This window comes from Mustela lutreola, chromosome 8 (assembly GCF_030435805.1).
Source record: "Mustela lutreola isolate mMusLut2 chromosome 8, mMusLut2.pri, whole genome shotgun sequence".
NCBI lineage: Eukaryota > Metazoa > Chordata > Mammalia > Carnivora > Mustelidae > Mustela > Mustela lutreola.
The window spans coordinates 142,122,388-142,144,120 of NC_081297.1; the positions used below are offsets into that span (position 1 = coordinate 142,122,388).

Consider the following 21,733-nt stretch of genomic DNA (forward strand, 5'->3'; position numbering starts at 1 on the left):
TGGTGTCCTGTTCCCTGCCCAGGCCCTCCAGGTAGAGGTGCACCACCGGGAGCGCTGGCTGTGCCTGCCCCAGAGCCCCCCCTGCTGCGGTGCAGGGCAGGGGCAGGACGAGCCCAGCTTCTCTTAGGCCTGCATGGCTTCAGAACACAGGCCTCTGTGGCACATGTGTCACAGGCCAAGTTGCCAGTCTTCCCCGAACCTACTTCCTCATCTGGAGCGAGAGTTAAACAAAATGCCTGTGTGGTGGTGGTTGCGAGGATTCAGCAAGAGAGTGTGTGGCAAGGCTCAAGGCGTCAGCCTGTGGGAGGCGCCACTGACCCAGCCGCTGCTGCTTCCCTGGGGCCGTGGGCTATTGTGCAGGGAGAAAGGGGCTGTTGACCTGTCTCTGCTGGGTGTCTCCCTCACTTAGGCGCTTTGATTTTGAAGCCACCATCTAGGAGACAGGTGGCAGTCGGTTTTCCTAGTGAAGGCAGCTGAAGCTCAGAGCAGCGGGGCCGGCACCCCACCCACCCACCCCATCCGCGGTGTGTGGCAGCTCTGCCCCATGGCCTTTGGCCCCAGCCTTTGTGTGCTCTTTCATTCTTGCTTTTTGACTCTGGTTCTCCCTAGAGGGGCTGCTGCCCACTGGTGCCGTCGTACGAGGAAGGCTCCAGCACAGCGCACCCCTCTGCTCTTGGTCCCCGTGGCAGGTGCTGTGGAGTCTGTGTTTCCCCAGGATTTCACCAGGGTGGGACCCGGTGTTTGGTTTGAATTCTAAGAGTAACCACTTTCTTTACATTTGGAAACTGGTCTCCGCTCTGGCCTCTGCCCTCAGACATGCAGGTGGTTGGTCTGGATCTCGGGTCACCCGGCCTGCTAATGGGGGCTGACAATACAGCGTGTTACTCTGGTTCACTGGGACTCCACAGGTCCTCTAGGGGTCTCAGCCCTACCAACTCTCACTTTGGAACAAAACACCAGCCCTTTTGTAGCTGACAAAGAATAAAGTTGTTAATCATCTCAAATGGCCAGTCCTGACCCTTCTGTATGTACAGCTAGCATCTGTGGTTATCTTCAGTTCAGTTAGGACCCCTGTTCTGGCTTACAGGCCTCCCTGGCACAGAATAAGGGAACAGGAATAGGCCATGGTATGGGGGGTTTGGGGGTATGACAGACGAGGTGAGAGCTGTGCCTTGAGGGTCCGGAGGATTTGAACACGTGCAGATGCGCAGAGGGTACGCGTCCGGCCTGGAGCACACAAGCAGGGGCACTGAGCCTTGACTGTGTTCAGTCCCAGGCAGCCGTTTCGGGGAGCAGCTGGGGGATATCTCCTTTGTTGACTGTTCTAGATGCAGAGCAGGTGTTGAGTGAAGTAACAAAAATGGAGCGGTCACTGGAGTGAGCCATCGGACCAGCTCTTTCCTGGCACGGAGGGCTGAGGGGTTACCTGGCCCAAGGCCTCAGTGCGGATTCATACACGCCCAGTGCCCGCTCCTGCGGCCGCTCACACCCGCCCCTCCCTACTGACCTGTCCCAGTCTCTGTTTTCTCAGCTGTGGTGGGCACCGGCCCTGGATCAGGTGCCATGGTTAGAAGCAGAGTATGTTGGAAAGTGTGGCTGTGGAAGCACCCCAGCCCTTCAGGCAGGTCCTCGGAAGCACTGAATCTGGGGACACATTGGAAAGGGAGGGCCAGGACCTGTCCCTTGGAGCTGGCAGCTTCTGGCTCTTCAGGGAACCCATCTCCTTATGCCATCCCAGCATAGGTACAAGGGGCAAATGTCCAGTTACCGCGGTGGAGACCAGTCCCACACTGAAGGCAGACGTGGTCAGTAGTGAGACAGGTAAATTCTTCTACCTTCCGCTGAAGTGGCAGCGAGAGATGCAGGCGAAGCTGCGTACTTATACCGGATGTCCGGGGGGGGGGGGGCAATAAAGCCGCCTCCCTTCCTTCTCCACATCGCCCCCCCCACCCCCCAGTCCAGCATCCCAGAGAGAGCCAGCCTCAGGCCCCGTTCCCCCAACCCAGCTGGGTTTTAGGGGAGAAACCAGGGTTTCTGAAATTCGGGATCAGTCTTTGGGGCATTGTTTTGGTTTAGTGTTCGTTCTCTTGTTTTGCCAAGAGCAGAGTCCCTGTGCCAAGGCCAGATAAAAACTACACATGCCATGAATCCTGGGCATAATTTATTTTTTTTGCATAGGCATAAATTAGAATCTGGAGATAAAAAGTTCAGAACTGATAGTGCAGCATTTGTGACAGGAGAGCGCAAAATGAAACCTGGTTGTCAGGGCTGGGGCTGCCGCCAGAGGGCTGCAGGTGGCCTCGGGCCTCAGCTTCCTCCCAGCTTCCTCCCCCAGGAGCCCATCTAGGGCTTAGCCCTGCTCCCAGGGCGCCTGCCTCCACAGCAGCCCCTTGTGGCAGCTGGGTAAGGAGGAGCTGAGTCAGCCCGTGCCCCACACAGCGGGGCTAGGGATCAAGCCCAAAGCTTTTCAGTTAAGAATCAGACCTTGAAGAATATATACATAATACAGCAGAGCCCTCTCTTCCCCCAGCCCACCACCCCTGAATGCCGCCACCCCCGTAGAAAATGAGCTAGAAGGAAACAAACTGAGCAAGAGCCGGAAGAGTCCCGAGGGGGCAGCTGAGAATTAGGGCCCTTACACTCGGGCCTGACTAGGATGGGGACCCACAGCAGACAGACCTCTTGCCACCGTGACACCTTCAATGTCACTATCATACTCATGGGACCACCATGAGAGCTGGGGGCATACCCTGCTCCCCACCCTTTTAAGCTGACTGCAGCTGCTTCTGGCCTCAAAAAACTGGTCTGGGCTCCCTGCACCCTGGGGGAATGTGACAAGCTTGCTCTGGCACACAGGCAGGCCTAGCAGGAATGGGGAGCGGAGTGGACCTCGGTCTCAGCATCGGGAGAGAGAAAGCAACTAGCCCCAGCAGAGGGGGAATCAGACAGGCCGGCCCTCTGGCCCCTCAGAGGCTTACAGGAGCCAGACCCTCGAGGGGTATGGAAAGCCCAAGGGCCCACTTTGACCCAGAACAAGTACAGTGTGGCGAGGCCTTTGGGGGACCTCATGGGTCAAGCTTCCTTAGGTTGATGGCACTAGACTTCTGGAAGAGCCCGGCTACCCTGTACAAGGAGCTGCCCGCCTGGGGCTCAATCCTAACCTGTACCACGAGCACATTCCTCCTGGAGGCTCTCACTTCCCCGCCGGCCACTGGGGGTAGCTCACTTGCCCCAGGCCCTCACTTACAGCCCACCCATGGCTTTGGCACCTGCTTCATGCACACGCCTACCAACGGCAACTCCCTCGGTGCCAGCCCCTGTCCTGGCTAAAGGGCAGACAGGTTTCACCCACCTTTGCTGGAACTTGTCCACTCACTGCCTCTCTCCCTGTCTCTCAATCCCCCACGATATGCTACATATATACACCCTTCCAAGAGGGGGAAGTAGACCCCCAGTGCCTGGCACAAAGAAGACAAAGAAAAGGGACACTGGAGCTTGCTGTCCCCCTCGAGCTGTCCTGCTGCTAGGACAGCCCTACATCTTCTCAGCTCCATCAGGCCAGGGGTTCCTGCTTCTGGAAGTCTGTGTGCTGGTCAAGCATGTGGGGAAGTGGCAGGGGTGCTGCTCTCCCCCTCCCAGAGAAAGGGGCACACGCTGAGGGGCTGGCCTCCCAGCTGGCTGGCCGCAGCACAGAGAAGGCTTAGTGGGCGGGTTCCCCATGCACCCGGAAGCGGTAGATGCAGGTGTACTCAGGGTGACCCCAGTTAGTCGAGATCCGAAGCTCCACCACCTGGTATGTCGCCATTTTAGGGTCCTGGGTAGAGAAAGAAGGGGTTCAGTCCTCAAGCCTCACTGACAGGAGGGTGGGAAGGGACACAGCCCCCTACCCCGTCAGCCTCTACAGAAAAGTGGGCTTCAGAGCTCCTGTCTGCAGCCCATGGAGCAGAGCCTCCAGCCTGCGAGCCACGGCGCCCCAGGGGCTTCATAGGTCCTCCAGGGGCCACTGAGCCACAGCCATGTACAAATGGCCTCGTAGCTGAGGACCAGCGGGGTTCATCCCAGACTGACACATTCACAGGAGCTATTCCTGTCAGTGGACAGAATTACCTTCATGAAAGGTTTGATGTTGATGCTGGAAAAGAATCCTTTTACTCTGAACTGGGCAGGATTTTTCTCTCTCAAGTTCTCATTAGGCCTCTGTCCTCTATGCTCAAAAAGCCACAATTTTTGAGCGAGCTCTTGGAACAAATTTCTCCTGCTTTGATGCCAGTAGGCACAGCGCTGTCCGACTCTTCCTGTCTCCCTCTGGCCTTCCACACAGCCTCCTGTCCTCTACCTTCTCAAGGCTCCGTCTGCACCCAACCCTGTGAAGTCCCCAGCACTCCGCTGCCTCAGTTACCTCCCTGGGGCTGACCGCTCAGTCTTTGTGTCTAGTTGCCCTGATCGCTCCACTGGACCAGCCCACAGGTGCCTCAGACGTGGTGGCCAAAGCCGCTGTTGCAGCAGCCTGCCTCTTGGCTCCTGGAGCCATGCCCCCCACGCCTCTTCTGCAGTTCTGTCCACCGGGACCCTTGGCCTCCCGACTGTGTATCCACTCTCCCTCCTCACACCCTCTTTCTGCAGCCACTTCCTCCCTGGTCTTGTCCCCTCGAACCACCATTTCCACACGGCTACAGTGATACTGTAAGGTCTGGTCACTTCTCTGCCTGAAACATGGCAGTGCCCATCAGAGCCAAAGGTGTCTGGCCTGGTAGCCAGGCCTGCCTCTCTCCGGCCTCCCTTCTCGCCACCGTCCCTTTGCCCCCTTGTCTGGTTCTTCACCCCTGCTGTAGCTCTCAAGCCCCCTGCACGGCATTCACTCGGGGCTGCTCGTTAGAACATGGATTCCCGGGGCGCCTGGGTGGCTCAGTCGGTTAAGCATCTGCCTTCAGTTCAGGTCATGATCCCGGGCTCCTGGGATCGAGCCCCACATTGGGTTCCCTGCTCAGCGGGGAGTCTGTTTCTCCCCCTTCTCCCCTTCCCTCCACTCATGCTCGCTTGCTCTCTCAAATAAAATCGTCAAAACAAAACAGAACACTGATTCCTTAGGACCGTTGGAACCCGGCAGCCTACCTCCTGGGATGTAGACTGGGAGTCTGCATTTCTAACAAGGGCCAGGGAGACTGATGCCCACTCAGGTTGAGGCAAATGCCCCACCTAAACGCCCTAGTCCTGCTGCACTGAGGCCCGGCTGGTCCGCCCTCAGATAAGTGCCCTCTCCAGGCAGCCTTCTCCATGCTCCCTGTCTGGGCTGGGCCCCTCCCCTGTGCTGACATCTAGCTGGTACTTCTCCGATGCCACCTTGGACAGCTGTCCCTGTTTCCTCCCTGGAGCTCTCGGGAGGCGGGGGCTGCACTTTTGCTTGCCCCAAACCTCCGGTGCCAACCCCAGGCTGAGTGCTCAGAAACTGCTGAGTGGGTGAGAAAGTGAACGGGCCATGTCCGTTCGCACAGCAGAGTCCTGTACCTGAAAGTAGAAGGTCTGAATGGGCTCCCCATCCTGGTCATAGGTGAACTGGCCAAGAAGTGTCCCCTCGTGTTGTAGGTCTTCATCAAACCCCTAAAAAGAGAACAAGGGATGGAGGAAAAATCTTGCACTTAGAGGAGTGCCTCCCCCCCCCCCCCCAGGAAGCAATACTCTCCTTCCTGCTCCCCTACCGGTCCCTTTCCACAGCAGCAGATCAGGCAGCAGCCTTGGTGGGGCTTGAGCCCTGGACCTAGTTTCTTCCAGTGCAGCCTAAGGTAATTGGGAGTGGGGTACCATTTTGCACCCTGCTACTCTCTCTTCCAAACCTGCTTCCTTCCTCCCAAAGAACAGATCCCAGCTTTATCCTCAGTAGAGCCTGACAGGGTCCTGTACTCTCTCAGTCCCCCACCCCCCTGCCACCGCCCCCCGCCAAAAGGTACTCACAAAGATGGAGAAATCCTTGGGGGCACTGGAGATGGTACTGTTGGGCGACAAGGACTTGGGGACATGCTCTAAGGTGACAGCAGTGGGGCGGATGCGGGCAGAGAGGCGAACCACGGCAAAGCCCTGGGGCCCCTGGAAGGCCCAGCAGTTGCCTGGGTGCACGTCTGGCTGGAGGGGAAGGAAGCTGGGTCAGCATAGGGCCGGTGACCAGGACAGCCCACCCTGAGCACAGCTCGTGGTGATCCAAGACGGGAGTCCCCCAGCTACCCGGGTGACTCTGCTCGGGGCCCCCGCTGCTACCCTCTCTGGGTGCCTACCTGGAGAATGACTCGGGGGGACTGGGAGTGGTACCACAGGGGGATGCCGAAGAGGCTGAGGAGGGCCGTCTTGGTCTCGTAGGTCTCCGAACACCGGGTGCTGATGACACTGGCCCCTAGGACAGGCAAGCAAGGCAGTGTGGGCACCTGGAGCGGGACCCCAGCAGCAGAGGGAGGGTGGGAGACCCAGACACCAGCGCACCTCGCCAGCCCAGGGCACCAGGTGGGGATGGCTACTGCCAGGTGCTCTCTGAGGATGGCGGGCACGTGCCCCGGGCCCCGGCTGTGCCGCTCAGCTCTATCTGACTACAGAGTAACTGAGCGTCAGCCTCTCCCTGGCCAACAATGGCGTTCTCTTCCCCCAGACTTCTCCAAGCTTCTTAACTAGCCTTTGTTGTGAGTGACAGTGTGCTGATCTCAAGGCCCAGCCCCAGCACCACGGCTGCCCGGGCCGATGCCAGAGGGCCCGCCAGCACGGGGACCCGGCTCTGCCAAGGGTGGGGAGTCCCACGCACCTCCCGATTCCAGAGCGTAGTCCACCATCCCGATGCGGTCCTCGCTGTAGCGCTTCAGGGCCTGGTTTACGATGCGCTGCACCTGCTAAAGGGAGCCCCAGGGCAGCTGCCAAGAGCTGCAGACTTGTCCACCTGAGCGCCCATGCCTGGGGGCCCCTCCCCGCCTGCACCACACACTGGCGTCCAGCCACATGTGCCACTTCCCTAGATGTTCCCCCTGACCAGTCCCAAAGCCCACATGAGAGCCCACGTGAGAGCCTCTCGCATGTCCCTTAGGCTTTGGAACATACCAGAAAGCCGACAGTGTGGGACTGTGTAGGTGGGTGGCTCCCAGGGAAGAGACTGCTGTGTTAGGGGTGGGGCTGTTCCGGGGGCCACCCCGTCCTCACCTCCTCCGTCACCCCGATCACGCCTTCCTTCTGCAGCGTCAGCCCCAGGCTGGCCGCGGCCTCCCTCGCGGACTTGCCCTGCATCTCGGCCACGTGGGCGAGGATCTTTCTCTCCAGCTCCTGCAGCTGAGCTTGCATCTCCTCTCGCTGCAGGAGCCCCGCGCGGGTTCCCCCACCTCGGAGAAGGTACTGACTGACCCAGGCAGGGAACTGAGACTCCACCTAGGGACGGAAGAAAAGGTCTCTGAGGAGCTCACAGGGACATTGTTGCTCTGGCGGCCCAGGCCAGGGCGGCAGCCGGCTTGAGTGGAGGGGGTAGGGAAGGAGCACAAGCCAGCCTGGGAGGGGAGGGCCGGCCCAGCACGCCCTGCTGACTGACACGGGGGGAAGAGTCAGGCACAACCGTCCACGTTACTGAAGACAAAACGGGAAGAACTCCGGTCAAAGCAAGCCCGCATCTGTGCCAGGTCCCCAGCAGGGGCCGGCGGGACGATCGGGCTCTTGGCGGCGCGGGCTCCTAGGACTGGCGCCCTCAGAGGACAGGCTGTTCAGCAGGGCCTTTGCCTAGTTCCAACTTACGTCATCCCTCACGGCCTGCAGCTGCTGGGGCAGGAGGCCCACTTGGTCTGCCACCGAGCTCTGCTTCAGGCTCAGGGCCGCCAGCTCCTGCCGCAGGGCTGCCAGCTGGCCCTCCAGCCGCCCCAGCTCCTTCACGGAGTTCTCTCGGAAGGCCTCTTGGGTCATCCTACTCCCAAAGAGAGGAGAGAAGAGTAAGCCTTGGGTCTCCGGCGAGGGGTGAGGCCGTGACGAAGAACACAAGCGCATCCCCTCACCGGCTCCCGACAGAAGTGTGTGCCCACCTCCCGCGGGCGCGTGTGAGGCCTAACACCTGGGGACCCCGGCTGCAGAGCACAGCCCCGGTGCCTACGATCCCAAGGAATGAATTCTTCTCCTGTTCCCTTTCTAAGCCCCTGCCTCGGCCTCTCCCACCCTCCACACATCCAGCTGTCTGGGGCTTGGGAAGGCAGCCTGCACGTGTGTGCAGAAAAAAAAACGGTAAGTCTCCACGTGAGCCCACAAATCCCACTTTTCTTGCGGTGCCTCCCCTACCCAACCTCTCTCGCACCCGAGGCCAGGCTCTCAGCAGCTGTTCCTGAGCCAGGTTTCAGCCACCCCCACTCTGCTCTGAGGTGCTCTTCCCCAGGCCTGCCTGGGTGCGGGGAGGGGAGGGGCAGGCCTAAGCCAGACGGCAGCACCCATTACCTTTGCCACTCAGACTTCAGCTGCTGGAGTCGAGCCTCAGACTCCTGTAAGCAGGAAGAAGGCACAGATGCAGCGAATGCCAGGCTCACAGCGACCAGTCTCCCAGGGCAGGAGTCTTTGTTTCCCCACAGCCCCACCCCTGCAAACCTAAACCGCCTGGTCAGGGTCCCTAGGAGAACCCCCAAGCTGGCACACCTCGGCATTCATCATTCACTCACTCGTGCACTCGGCACATCATACCCAGCACAGGAGGCCTCCTGAAAACCACCCTTCCTCAAGTGTGCCCCAGCATGTCCCTGCAAAGCACTCCGGGGCCCATGGGCTCGGCCCCCGCAGAAGTCAGGGGACCACACCCCCACCCCGGCTGGTGTCTAAGCAGCCCCTTCGGGAGACCCATGCTGTCTCAGGCCACAGGCAGACATTGAACAGGATAAGGGCCCCACCGACCTGGGAAGCCTGGACAATTTTCTTAAAGAGGTCTTCGGAGTCTCGGTGATGCTCTGCTCTCAGGGTGACCAGTTCCTCCTGTAGGAGAGAGGAGAGCGGCTCAGGACTCCCAGAGATACAGGCGGAGGGAACTTCACAACCAGGACGTGGTGGGGCTGGAACTTGAACCAGGCCTGTCCATGAACTTCAGCCCCAGCCTCTCTGCTCCGGTGCCCCTTGGAAACCCGCGCGTCTCCCTTGATGTCTACTGCACACTTCCTGTGCCCAGCACTCTACAGTCTCACGCTCCTGGAGCGCCTCCGTTTTATAGGGAACTAAGGCTTAGTTAGACAAGCTAGCTGTCAGCTGGCCCAGTGCTGTCTGTCATGTCAGGGTGCGCAGGGCCTCGCCCCTCCACCCCACACCCCCACGGTGCCAGCCACGCGCCTCCCCGCTCCCGCTCAGAGACCTGGATCCGAGCAGCGGTGTCCCTGCGGAAGTCCTCCTTCAGGGCAGCCTCACGGCGGCTCACCAGCCCCTCCAGAAGGGCCAGCGTGTCCTCCTGGCTCAGGCCCACGTGGCCCCCACCGCCGGCGGCCCCCTGCCGCAGCTCCAGCCGCTCCAGCCGCATGGCCTCCTTCTGCCAGTTGGAGGAAAATTCTGCGGCCAGAGCTTCCAAGCGCCGCTCCAGAGAGTGGACCCGGGACAAGATGCGCTGTTCAGCCTGGTGGGGTGGGGAGGGAAAGCCATGGAGGGGAGGGACCTGGGACGCAGAGCTTCCCCAACGGAAAGGAAAGAGAATCCCAGCTACGTGCGAATGTGAACCCACGCTGGCTCAGAGGACTGGCTCAAGGATGTTCCGTGCCCTGCCGCTGGGGATGGCGGGGGGGGTGGGTGGACACCAGCAGGCAGCTGGGGTGCCATAAAGCTGCTGACATGTGGCGACCGTTCAGCACAGGACGCCGGACACACGTGGCCCAGAAGGGTCTGGTCCCCAAGGAGGAGTGGGTATCGGCCAGGTGAGTGGGGACATAGTGAGGAGGGACCTGCAAGGGGCTGGGTGGCCTGCCGGGCTGACCCCAGCCCCCTTCCCTCTGCTGCATGGATGCACATGCCAGAAAGTGAGGGGCCGAGGGGTTCAGCTGCTGACTTCAGCAGCTCCCACTAAGTCTGTCCGAGAGAACCGGGGCTAAAAGACAAAATAATTTGAAAAGGCTTGCTTTCTTCTCTTTAATTAGAAGGCCCACAAAGGAAACAGAATAGAAGTCATTTGGAGTCATTTGGGGGTTGTTCCTGATAGCGTGCCATGAATTCTGAGAAACCTGCTGGCTTAAAAACAAAAAGCTTTGTCAAGGGAAGATATAATCTGTCAACTGTCAGTTAAAGACAAGAGCCTCCTGAGCGCAGAAGTTGCTTCTGATTTTTAAAATTTTTTAAGTAGGCCGTACATGTGCAGGACTCAAAAAGCAAACAGTAAGAGGCCACTCTCTTAACCTGTGTCCCTATCCACCTGGTGCCCTCAGCCACCATCCACTCCCAAACAAAGCAATGATTTTCAGTCCTGTCTCTGCACATACAAGCAAGCACAAAGATCTCCTCTTCCTTTTCACAGAAAAGCTGATGCTGAAATTGTATTTAACATCTTTACTAATGATTACAAAAGGGAAAGTTATTAATGCCAAAATAGGTCATTGTTTTATGAAATGATAACATGATGGTCAGGAAAGTAATATCTACCAAAATAAATGGTTACCCCAATCAGCTTCGGCAAGATACAAGCAAAATTCAAATAGATTTAGGGACTAAAGAATTTTAAGTTTTCCTTGTCACATGCACACATTCTGGTTACCTGGGCACTTGTCACCACCCCCCACTGCCCCACTGGACTGCAGCCTCCTTGAGGACACAGCCTGGGCTGCAGAACCGGCCCCCGGGCTACCCTCCTCTCTGTATCCGCACCCTCCGCAGTGTGGCCTTACAGGCGCTCCCAACAAGAGGTCGGGTCTCTGTCCCCCTCTTGGAATGTAGACTGGCTGTGAGATGGCCTTCGGCCTTGAATGTGGCAGAAGGGACAGTTCTGAATCTAGGCCTGATTTCGCTCTCCTGGAACCACAGAACAAGCGCAGGCGAGCTGAAGGAGGATGCACGTGTGGGGCACGGTCCGCCCTACTGACGCACAGGCCAGCTGCAGAGCCGGCAGGGAGCCCTGCCTAGACCAGCCTGTCCTTGCTCAGACCAGAGAAGCCACAGACTCAGGAGCTAATCAAATGCTTGTAGCTTTAAGGCACTGATTTTAGGGGTGATTTACTTGTGGTAACTGACCAACGTGATCACCTTATTCGTAAAGGATGCTTCGTAAATATTTATGAAATTATACCGCAAAGGAACAAAAGTAGACAAAAACGATTTGTCCCATTTTTTTTTCCTTTGGTTTTCGGTGCTTAAGATGGCAACTACCTTCGGGGCAGTTTGAAGTCCTGTTGAAGCACAAGCAAACGGCTCCCCCCGTACTGCACCCAAGACAGTAGAGAGAGGGGGGTCCTGGGAGACAAAGCAGTTTACCCGTGCGGACCATGCCCCTTCTCAGAGCCCCGTAAAGTGTTAATTGCAGGGAAATCAGCCATACACACAGGCGAGGCGAGGACCCGGGACCCCCAGATCCTTACCTGGAAGTGGGAGGAGTCTCTGGGCTCCCAGACGTCCTGCTGCCTGCCGCTACTCTTCGATGCCCACCAGGAAACCAGAGCAGGGTGGAAGGTCTGCAGCCCGTAGGGGTAGAAATACCAAGCACCTGTACACAGAGGAGAGGGGGTTATCTGGGCCAGTGGCCGTGTGCAAGAAGGCACAAGCTGCTGGAGACGGCGGCCCAGTCAACATGGGTTCCTGGTAGCCTGCCGTTCCTGTGCACTGGCTTTCTGCTGGAAATCAGGATGCGGGATGGAGCTTCCCATCATTCTCAGATGGAGGCTTCCACCGGACTGTCCCAGAGTATGTGCATTCTCACATACCTCAGGAGCCCTCATCTTTCTCTGGATGGCAAAACTTGGAGAATGTGGCTGTAAGGAGCTAGGAATGATCCCAGATAGAACCGGGGGCCACCCTCAACTGCCATCAGAATCACCCAGGAAGCTTTTAAAATACAAAATAATCGGGGCGCCTGGGTGGCTCAGTGGGTTAAGCCTCTGCCTTGGGCTTGGGTCATGATCTCGTGGACCTGGGATCCAGCCCCACAACAGGCGATCTGCTCAGCAGGGAGCCTGCTTCCCCCTCTCTCTCTGTCTGCCTCTCTGCCTACTTGTGATCTGTCAAATAAATACATAAAATATTTTTAAAAAAATAAAAGAACAAAATACAAAACATCTGGCCCCACTTTCTAGAGCATGAACTCATTGGTCTGGGGGCTCCCTCTATAGGTGAGGTGTTTTCGTTTTTTAAAAGATTTTACTTACTTACTTTGGAGAGAGAGCAAGGGAGTTGGGAGTGGGAGAAGCAAACTCTGTGTGGAGGCTCAGGGCCTGATACGTGGCTTCATCCCACGAGCCCGGGATCATGGCCTAAGCTGAAACCAGGAGCTGGATGCCCAATCAACTGAGCCAGCATGTGCCCCTGTAGGTGAGTCTTAAAAGCTCTTTAAGTCTTTAAAAGTCTTTAAAAGCTTAAAAGGGCACCTAGATGGCTCCATTGGTTAAGTGCCTGACTCTTGATCTCAGGGTTATGAGTTGAAGTCCAGCAATGGGCTCCTTGTCAGGCAGGGATCCTATTTATAAAAACAAACAAACAAAAAACAAGCTCCCCAGGGAACTCCCATGGGGACTGTGACTGAGAATCACTAAAACAAGTCACCTGCTAAGAAGGTGCTTTCAACCTAAGATGGCCACCGCCACAGTGACACGTGCATGTTGCTTTAGGGGTCACGTGCTTGTGGAGCTTTTGCTCCTGAGCTTGCACATGCGTGTCTGTGTGGGGGGCAGTGGTGAGGGCACCTGCAAAGCCATATGGGTGTCCATCCGAGTAGGCCCACAGCTGCCACTCAGCCGGGGGCTGGGAGCAAGCACAGCAGGAAGCACACGCCCACCAGGCTTTCAGTCAATCCCTGTGGACATGCCTCACTTCCTGCACTCCCCTCCCTGCGCAGGCCACCCCAGCGGCCTTTCACACTGTCCACGCGCCTCTCTCCATGACGCCACTGGGACAGCAGCTCCATCAACCCCGCGAGGCCCCGGTGAAACTCAGCGGAGGTAACCCGTGAACAAAGCACGATCCAATTGTAAAAGATCATTATTATCTTACGGATGATGCCCAGTTTCCACTGGACATGAACAAGCTGTTCTTATAACAGGATACAAAAAGGAAATCAACACTTGGAAAAATTTTCCACCTCGCTATTCAATAAATACAAGTTGAGGCGACACTAACCCTATAAAACCAACCCTAGGTGCGCCCGGGTGGCTCAGCGGGCTAAGCGTCTGCCTTCGGCTCAGGTCATGATCCCGGGGTCCTGGGATCGAGCCCTGCATCTCCCTCTCCTCCCCACTTGTGCTCTCTCTCACATCTCTGTCGCCCTCTCTCTCAAATAAATAAACAAAAGCTAAAAAAAAAAAAAATCAACTCTTGGGGCACCTGGGTGGCTCAGTGGGTTAAGCCTTTGCCTTCGGCCTGGGTCATGATCCCAAGGTCCTGGGATCGAGCCCCGCATCAGGCTCTCTGCTCAGTGGGGGACCTGCTTCCCCTTCTCTCTGCCTGCCTCTGCCTACTTATGATCTCTCTCTCTGTATCTAATAAATAAAAACTTTAAAAAATCAACTCTAAAAACAGAATAAAGCATGGTCTCTTCTCTATCAATTAATTGTAGATGGGCACAATCATTAAAACAGCCGGGGTGGGGCGGGGGGGGGGGGGAATAGCCCAGAGGCCATAGAGGCAGCTCCTGTGGAACTGTGGGCCCCCAGTGGCGCTGCTCCATTCATTACAAGCTGAACACACAATACATACACACAATGGTTACAACCACGTAAAACACACGAGATCATCCTAGGATAGAGACTGGAACAACGTCAAGCGTCTTGTAAACGAGCTATCTTAAAAAGGGCAAGCTTCTCTTTACTACTTTACCGTTTTGATCTCAAAGACAGCTAAAGATTGAACCAGACGTGGTGACAAGAACTCACTCACCCAGACGACATCCTGCTTTTGAATGAAGGGAAAGTGACTACTAATAACAGTGCTCCTATACCAGGACAGGTCCCGAGCCACAAGGCTCCAAGAATGCTCTAGACATGCCAAGGCAGTCCAGCGCAGCCACCCAAACAGGACAAGAATCAGTGGACCGGGGCATAGTCCCTTTCACCCACTGGGTGCCCTGCGCATGCCACATGGGTCAGTGAGGGCCTGGGAGAGCCAGACAGGATTGGCCAAGGGATTGGGGCTGCCCAGGCTCCGTCTGATCCCACTCACCCTGTCTCCTTCCCCTCCCTGTAGGTCATCACCGTCCCTTTGGTTCTCATGCTGCCGCTCAGCACCACCCCCCACCCACACCCTGCCCTGCCCCACTGGCTCGCCAGCTCCATTTGAGCCTGGCACTTGAATCCTACCCTGCCCCTGCAAGCCCGGCGAGCTCACCGTAGGTCAGGCCAGTCGTGAGCAGCAGCAGCAGGAGGAACCACAGGAATGTCTTCACAGATGAGAAGCGCCTACACCACAGGAGGGGACAGCAGGGCGGGGAGAAGGGATGCAGAGGTGTCAAAAGGGCATTCGGGCCCCTTCATCCCCATGGGGAGTCTGCAGAGGCTTTTCCCAAGCGCAAAACTCGAGCTGGACGGGGTGCCCTGAAGTGCCCCATCTTCCCTGGGCTGGATTGGACACTTTAGAACTTTACTTTCTTGGAATAATGGGGAGAATTCTGACACTCTGAATTTTATGGATGTTATTTAAAATCAAACGAAGTGGGGTCTCTGAAAAACCTTTTCATACACAGAGATTCTCTAAGCAAGCAATCTAGAAAACAACAAAAACAACAGAACTCCTTAAGCAACATTCTTTCAGAAAACGAACCTTCTTTTGATGACACAGATCCACCCCTGCCCCTCCGCTCAGCCCAGCTGGCCAGCCATCCACCCAGGATTACGGCCAGAGGACCCTGACTTCCTGGCTTGGTCTTTCCTGGCTCTGCTGGGTCCGGGATTTGGGAAGTAAACCCACAGCCCCCCTCACGCAGCACCTACTCCTGGCTTTGGAAACACGCCTCAGAGAACACTGGGTTCTAGACTGCCATGAGGCCAAGAGGAAAGCCCAACTTTCTTGGCCACACCACTTGCTGGCTGGAGCCTAAAACCTGACCAACAGGAGGAAAGCCGTGCTCGGCAGACACGGAAGTGGCCAGCGGGGGCTGGCATTTAGCAGAGACAATCTAAGGAACCTGTAGTTCCAGAATCCTCCCTGAAGAGCTCTTGGTTTGGAAAACAACACCTGACCCAGGGCCCTCATCTGTCGGGCAAAGAGGAGCTGCTCGGGGGGGGGTCCACTCCCTGCTCAGTGATAAAAGCTACGTGTGAACTGGGACGACCACCTTCAGAGAGAGCATACGTGGGTTTAGGAGCTCTCTTGGTCCCTTTTGTCCCTGGGCTTCTGGGTTCCTTGTCAAAGTGGGGGTCGCGCTCACCTGGTCAAAACGAAGACATCAAGAAGGGAGGCAGCTGTGGTCAGGCGATACCAGGTCGTGCCAACCCACCAGTAGAGGAGGCCAAAGAGCCGGCCTAGAAGAGGGACCGGCAAGTCCTAAGTGTCCCTGAGCCAGAGGCCTGCAGGTCATGGTTTCAGATCGCCGCTCTGTCCACCTGCCGCCCTCTCCGCCCCGACCCCCAGCACTGAGCTGCCGGGGCACCTCTGTCCCGTCCGAGGTGACCCCGTTCCTCTGATCCCACCTGCCTAGTCTGCCAACGCCCTCCATCCAGCTCCACAGCTGCTGCCACCCTGAGAAGGCCAGAGTGTTACTGCAGCTCCTGGTCTCCAGTGATTATTCTAGAATGAGCTTTCCCTGATGGCTGACGGTCTCTCAATGGGCTACCCCATCCCAGGGGGAAGGGGCAGCTGTAGAGAATGGAAATAATGGTGCACAGAGCAGCCAGCACCCACCTGGAGAAGTGACAAGCGTCCAGAGACAAGAGGCTGCCCAGGAGACGGCGTTCCTTAACCGTGAACCCGAACTATGGTGGTCTGTCTCCGAGTAGCCTGCCGGACAGAGAGGCCATAGCTCAGTCTGTCCTCACTCTCACAGGCCCAGGGCAGGGAGACTGCCTATCAGGTGTCTCCTTTAGACTGTGAGCTGAGCCCCCCATCATTCTCCTTCGCATCCCGGGAGCATCACATGGGCCTGGCCTCTCGGTCAGTAAACGCCCGCTAAAGGAGCAAAGGGGTAGGTTTCTGACATTTTATTTCCCTTGGGCCCCTCGTCTGCGTCCCTCCCCTGGCCACCTGTCCTTCAGACTGCCATTCGCAGCTAGACTAAAGGCCTCGAGCCCCTCCTCGATGTGAAGTCCCACATGAAGTACTTGCTGGAAACAAGTCAAACACGATGGAGCTGACCACAGGCTGCTCTGATAGGTGGGGACAGGGCAGCCACAGTGTGTTAAGGGCCACCCCAGGGCTGCGTTTCGGGAGCCACGGTGGGGGGATGCCCGGCTGGTCTGTGGAGAGGCCTGCCAGATACCGCGCGCTCCTGGGCTGTCAGGGGGCCCCTTCCCTGGGCCTCCCCCCCCACCTCCCCCCGGCCTCCGCCCCAGGCGTTGGCCTACCTGCAAAGTCATCCTCGGAAGAGTAGCCGGAGGAGGACCCCAGGAAGTCCTCGGAGCTCCTGTTCTCAGCAAGCCCGTTGAGTTTGCTGCTCTCCGTGCCTCTCCTCCGGCGTACCCGCAGATCCTCACCTGCGCAGGAAAGAGTGTGGGGTTCTCCAGGGGCCGAGAGCTGCGCCCAGGAGGCTGTGCCAGAGGGCCTCGTGGGGACACCCCGAGAAGCACCTCTGACGGACAGACAGCACTGCCTTTCGCTTCTCCTGAGCTCCCTGGGTCCACAGGAGGGTCTCTGGCCGGGAGCAGCCCCATGAGGGCTTTGCTGATATGGCCTTCGAGTTCAGACACTTGGCTCCCCTTCTGAGGGTTTCTGAAGACAGCGAACCCCTCCTCTGGCCCAGCAGTGGTGAGGAACCCACTCAGGGAATACTTGGGACCTTACGTTTCCACCAGAAGCAAAGCCCGAGGAGAAAGGTCTCAGAGATACTCACCCCAGTAGGGCTCACTGTGCAGGTGGTCGTCGAGGATGGAGCTCCTGGCCAGGGAGGCGGCCCGGGGGCTGCCGAAGTAGGACTCCCTGACCACCGACTCGCTGTAGTAGGAGGTGTGGTCATCAGAGGAGGGGCCCAGCTGGGGCGCTGGGGACAGGCGCTTCATGTTGCTGGATTTCCTCTTCAGGGTCCTGTAGGGGGTCAACCAGGAGTGAGGAGGCCGGAAACAGGCAGGTGAGCCCAGCGAGGAACAGGAAAGCAAGCCACTCTGCCCGTCTCTAGTGGGGGGGGCGGGTCAGCCCCGTTGCTAGGAAACAACTTCCGAGCTAGGTGCCAACCACCGGTGCTTCCTCCTCTCCCACAGTCTCTCAGCCTCACCAGCAGTTAGGTGATGGGGTCAGGATTCAAAGCCAGGTCCTTAACCTTGAAGCCAGTTTCCTCTTGGGCTTCTTACCACAGTAGCAATTTCTCCCACCTCCTGGAAACCCAGACCAACCCGACAGGGCCTCCCGGGACTAGCAGAAGCCTTGAGAGCTGCTATGTGGTCCTGCTGTCAGCGGGGCACGACGGGGCAGGCGCCTGGTTCAGCTCATTCACCGTGCCCCTCCGACGTGAGCCTCTCCTGCTGCAGCCCTACAGACCATACACGGGGGCCTGGGGACAAGGGCCAGAAAGGCACACCCATCCATAGCAGAAGGGGTTCCTGTGAACCCCACTTGCGCTTTTGGGGTTTCTGGCCTTTTGGGGCTTCTGGCTTTTTGGGGTTTCCAATCCTGAAGCTACCTCTCCCCACGTCCTGTCCTCTGAACATGAGGGCAATGGCCGGGCTCACAACACAGGGAGAAGGAACAGCAGGGCTAGGTCCTGGCATCTTCAAAGGCGTGAAGGTTCCTGCTCAACTGGAAGAGGGCGTCTGATCCCTGCCCACTGAGGGGACAGTGGGAAGATGCAGCGCGGCGACCTGCCCGAGTCCTCTGCTCTGCTCAGCGTGATCCACGGTGGGGACAGGGGAGGACGAGGCAATCCCTCACCTGAGAGGACTGTCTTTAAACAGGGTGCTCTGGCTTCCCATCACCGAACTCCCTCCACTGCTGCTGCCCCCGTCATCATCACCCTGGGAGTAGCGTGAAAGGCGCTGGCTTCGGCGAGACATGGCAAGGTAGGCTGGGGACCCTCCTCCTGAAGAGACTCTTGGGAGAGAAAGGAGGCCACGTGAGGGTTGTCCTCAGCGCCTCCCTGGCTCCCAGGGACCAGCCCACCCTCCCCGTGCATTCGACCCAGCCTGACAGGTGGGGACATGGGGCAGCCGGCACCCAACCTGCTGGTGTCCCCGCCCAGCCTCGGGCTCACTCGGGCCCCAGGAGGCCTCTCCCACTGCTTTCTACAAGTTTCTCCTGTTTTCGGCTAACCGGATGCTGAGCTGCACATGAGGCAGAACCGGACCTTCTGCAACCTTTGGCCCATAATAGAGCACCCAGGACGCGACAGGCACTCCACCCCAATGCTGACCTAATGCCTCTGATCGCTGCTCCCTCGCCCAGCCTGTGATGCTGCCCTCCCCCCTAGAGCTGTGTGCACACTCATTCCAGCTCTTTCTCTTGGAGGGGACACGCTTTCTTTTCCTTGTGGCTATGCTCTCTGATTCAGGGTGCCACTCCAACCTGAACTGGAGAAAACTTTTTCCTAGTAAGTCCCTGAAGGGGTCTGTGTGCTGTCTCCCCCAGTGACGACATCCGGACAGGACTGGGATGGTGATGACAAAATACTTTGTTAAAGGCCTCCTAGGTACCGGGCTCCTTACACAGCCATCTCTGATCCTTGTGAGCATGGGAGACACGGCTACTGCCATCGTCCAAGAGAGCATCCTGGGACACCGGGGTGGGGGAGGGGGGGATCGGTGACCTTGCCCACTGTCACCTAGCCTATGAATGACAGGTGGCACGGCCTGAGTCGTTCCCCTCTACTGTCAAGTTTTCAAGGTGCTTTCGGAATGTGTCATGTGTCCCCAACTAGAGTCTTGAATAGCCTCAAATATGCTCAGAACAGGCTGTAGAGAGAGTTGTCACACAACAAGTACTTGTTAACAAACAAAGAGGGGAGGTAGAGCAGGGTGGGATTAGGTCGTCTCTGCTGGAGGGAACAAGTCAGCGCGTGGGGTGAGAACTCGGGGCTCTGGAACGGATATGGAGGACTGAGCGGAGGCCAAGGAGAGGAAACCGGGCAAAAGGCAGCGCTCTACAACCCGAGGAGGACTAAGAAGCCTTCTGGAGATTAAAAAAAAAAACAAACCCAAATTCAAAATCCCAGATGACCAACGTGAAGAGTCTCAATGTGGTGCCCTTGCCTGCCCACGTTACAAAGTTTTTGTTACATATGGGGCCCCCTCAAGAGTCCCCAGTACCTGTGACTTATTATCCCTTCTGGTCTTCCTGGGTGATACTTAAATTGTTCCCTATGTCTACAGAGGGCACCGACTCTAGCATTTCCCAACTCAAGACTGTGGAAACCAGAAGGTCTGGTTAGTCTAGCTGGAGAATTCTAGAAAGTTCTCTTCTGAAAAAACAAGCACTTCCATATCTTGGTCTTACTGGCATCCTCCCAGGTAGGATGCCCACCTGGCATCCCTCTGTGGTTTTTAGCCTGTGTTGGCAAAGGGACTGACCAGTGGTAGCGGAAGCAGGAAGTTGGCCTGGGGCCTTGCCCTTATTCCACTCCTTATAAGGTAATTCCACCCCTGCCGGCCCTTCCCACCTGAAAGCTCCACGTGCCCAGACAGGCTCCTCCTCCTAACCCTGCATGCTGAAGGGAATGAAGCCTTCACCCTGGGACAGAAACAAAACAATGTTTCTGCCAAACTCAAGCCGCTGTTGGCAAGAATATAAATATTCAGACAGAGCCAGGGCGGTGGGGGCGCGGGTCGAAGGGGCTAGTGAAAACAGAGCAGACGGCACCCTCCTCCACCCTCCCCATCTTTCCCGCAGTTCTGGTAGCCCCCAAACAGTTTGCAACGGAGTCTGGGCTTCAAAGGTAAGAAAGGTGAAGGCCGGAATCCTCCAAAACAAGAGCCTCTGCGAGCTCAAATCTTTTGCATATCAGCAGAGAACCCACCCTCCCCAACACAAACACACCAGTTAAGAAACCCTCGAACACAACATCCCTCCCCACCTCGGAGCTGAACCACATCCTTTTCTCAACGGCACCTTCCCCCATCCCCCCAACCCCCTCCCCCCGTCACAAACTTAGATGGGATGCTGCCAGTCTGCAGACTTAACCTAGACCTCCGGCATCTTCCATGGGGTTTTTTTCACACTACTTTGCCTCGTGGGACCCGTAAAAACCCTCCCGGTGCCTACTCCCTTCTCCCTTCACTTTCCCTACGGGCTGAACCCACAGGCATTTGATTTTTTTTTTTTTTTTAAACCAACCACGCGCCTTCCCTGCCGCTCTGTTCTAAGTCACACTCCCGCCTCCTATTTGTTTGGTTTCTTTTTTTAAGAACGGAACAAAATGGGCCTTCCTCCTATTCCCAGAGTCTGACAGGCAGAGGCAGGGAACTGTCTGTCCCTGGAAACTGCCTGCCTGGCACGAAAACACGGGCACTGCCCTGGGCCGGTCGGAGGTGGCCCGGCTGTCGCTCCCCTCCTCGCGGGGAGGTCCTGCGCGGGGAAGTCCCGCCTGGAGACATCCGCCCTCCGCGCCGGCCAGTGGGCGGGCTGCGGAGATGAGTCAGGGCGGCTGGCCCCGGCGCGGCGCTGGCCCTTCCCAACCGGCCCAGGGGCGTGCGCCGGGCGGGGCTGGAGCCCGGCCCAGCTTGGCCGGGAGAGGAAGAACCAGGCCTGGGCAGCTCGGCCCTGGCCGGAGCCGCCCGACGCTGACCCCGGAGTCGGCGCGCCCGGAGCCCGGGGCCCGCGGGGAGGCGAGCGAGGCCCGCCCCGCGCCCTTGCCCCGCACGTCCCCCCGCCAGAGGCCCACGGCCGGCGGTTACCTGCTGCCGCGGCTGCTCCGTGCGGGGCCGGGGGCGTGCGAGGCCCGCTGCGCCGCCCGGGCGCGCCCCCTTCCCGCGTCGGAATCCCGCGAGCGGAGCTCGTTGAGAGGCCAGGGGCGCGCGGGCAGCGGCGGCGCCGGACGAGGCCAGCGGGCGGGACGGCGCGGCAGACAATGCGACCCGCGCAGAACCGCGCTGCGCGAGTGGGGCCGGCCGGCGCGCGCGTGGCCGAGTGTGTATGTGTGCGCCTGCCAATCAACGCTGACAGGCCGCGGCCCATTGGCCAGGCCCCGCCCGCGTCACCGCCCTCTGCCACCGCCCATTGGGCGGTTTGAACACAAAGGCTCCGGTTCGCCCCGCCCGCCGCGTGGGCCCGGTGGGGGGGCCCGTGCGCCTTGCTCGGAGTCCGCGCGTGGGAGGCGCGGGGGCGGCGGCGGCATCTGGAGGACGCTGCTGGAGCCCGCAGGTGGGGGCTCGGCCGGGCCTGGCTGCGCACTTGACTCCGGGCCTGGTGGTGCTAAACACCTGATCCCGCTCCCAGCGCTGCCTTCTGCGCTTCGTCCCACCCGTGACCTACTGGCCACGGCGTCCCAGTGCTCCGCAAGCCGACTCCG

The 21,733-nt window shown here is 58.2% G+C and overlaps 1 protein-coding gene across 1 annotated transcript; it reads right to left on the reverse strand.

Moving 5' to 3' along the window:
* Positions 1-2,144: 2,144 nt before the first annotated feature.
* SUN2 (Sad1 and UNC84 domain containing 2) lies at positions 2,145-21,357 on the reverse strand. Its single transcript, XM_059186997.1, has 18 exons — positions 21,120-21,357; positions 18,166-18,324; positions 17,135-17,325; positions 16,650-16,778; positions 15,991-16,086; positions 15,518-15,611; positions 14,479-14,549; positions 11,526-11,650; positions 9,329-9,583; positions 8,881-8,958; positions 8,434-8,477; positions 7,750-7,915; positions 7,171-7,392; positions 6,782-6,866; positions 6,267-6,382; positions 5,950-6,117; positions 5,506-5,598; positions 2,145-3,814 (listed from the first exon to the last, which is right to left on the reverse strand). The coding sequence occupies exons 2-18, from the start codon at positions 18,285-18,287 to the stop codon at positions 3,701-3,703; spliced, it is 2,169 nt and encodes a 722-aa protein (XP_059042980.1). The 5' UTR covers positions 18,288-18,324; positions 21,120-21,357; the 3' UTR covers positions 2,145-3,700.
* Between the last annotated feature and the right edge of the window lie 376 nt (positions 21,358-21,733).

Excerpts from the sequence above, each read along its gene's own strand:
- SUN2 (XM_059186997.1), bottom strand. The coding sequence starts at position 18,287 with ATGTCTCGCCGAAGCCAGCGCCTTTCACGCTACTCCCAGGGTGATGAT. Across the intron at positions 15,612-15,990 it reads GACGCTTGTCACTTCTCCAG|GCCGGCTCTTTGGCCTCCTC; the intron begins GTGGGTGCTGGC and ends TCCCTCTTCTAG. Across the intron at positions 9,584-11,525 it reads GAGACTCCTCCCACTTCCAG|GCTGAACAGCGCATCTTGTC; the intron begins GTAAGGATCTGG and ends CCACCCCACCAG.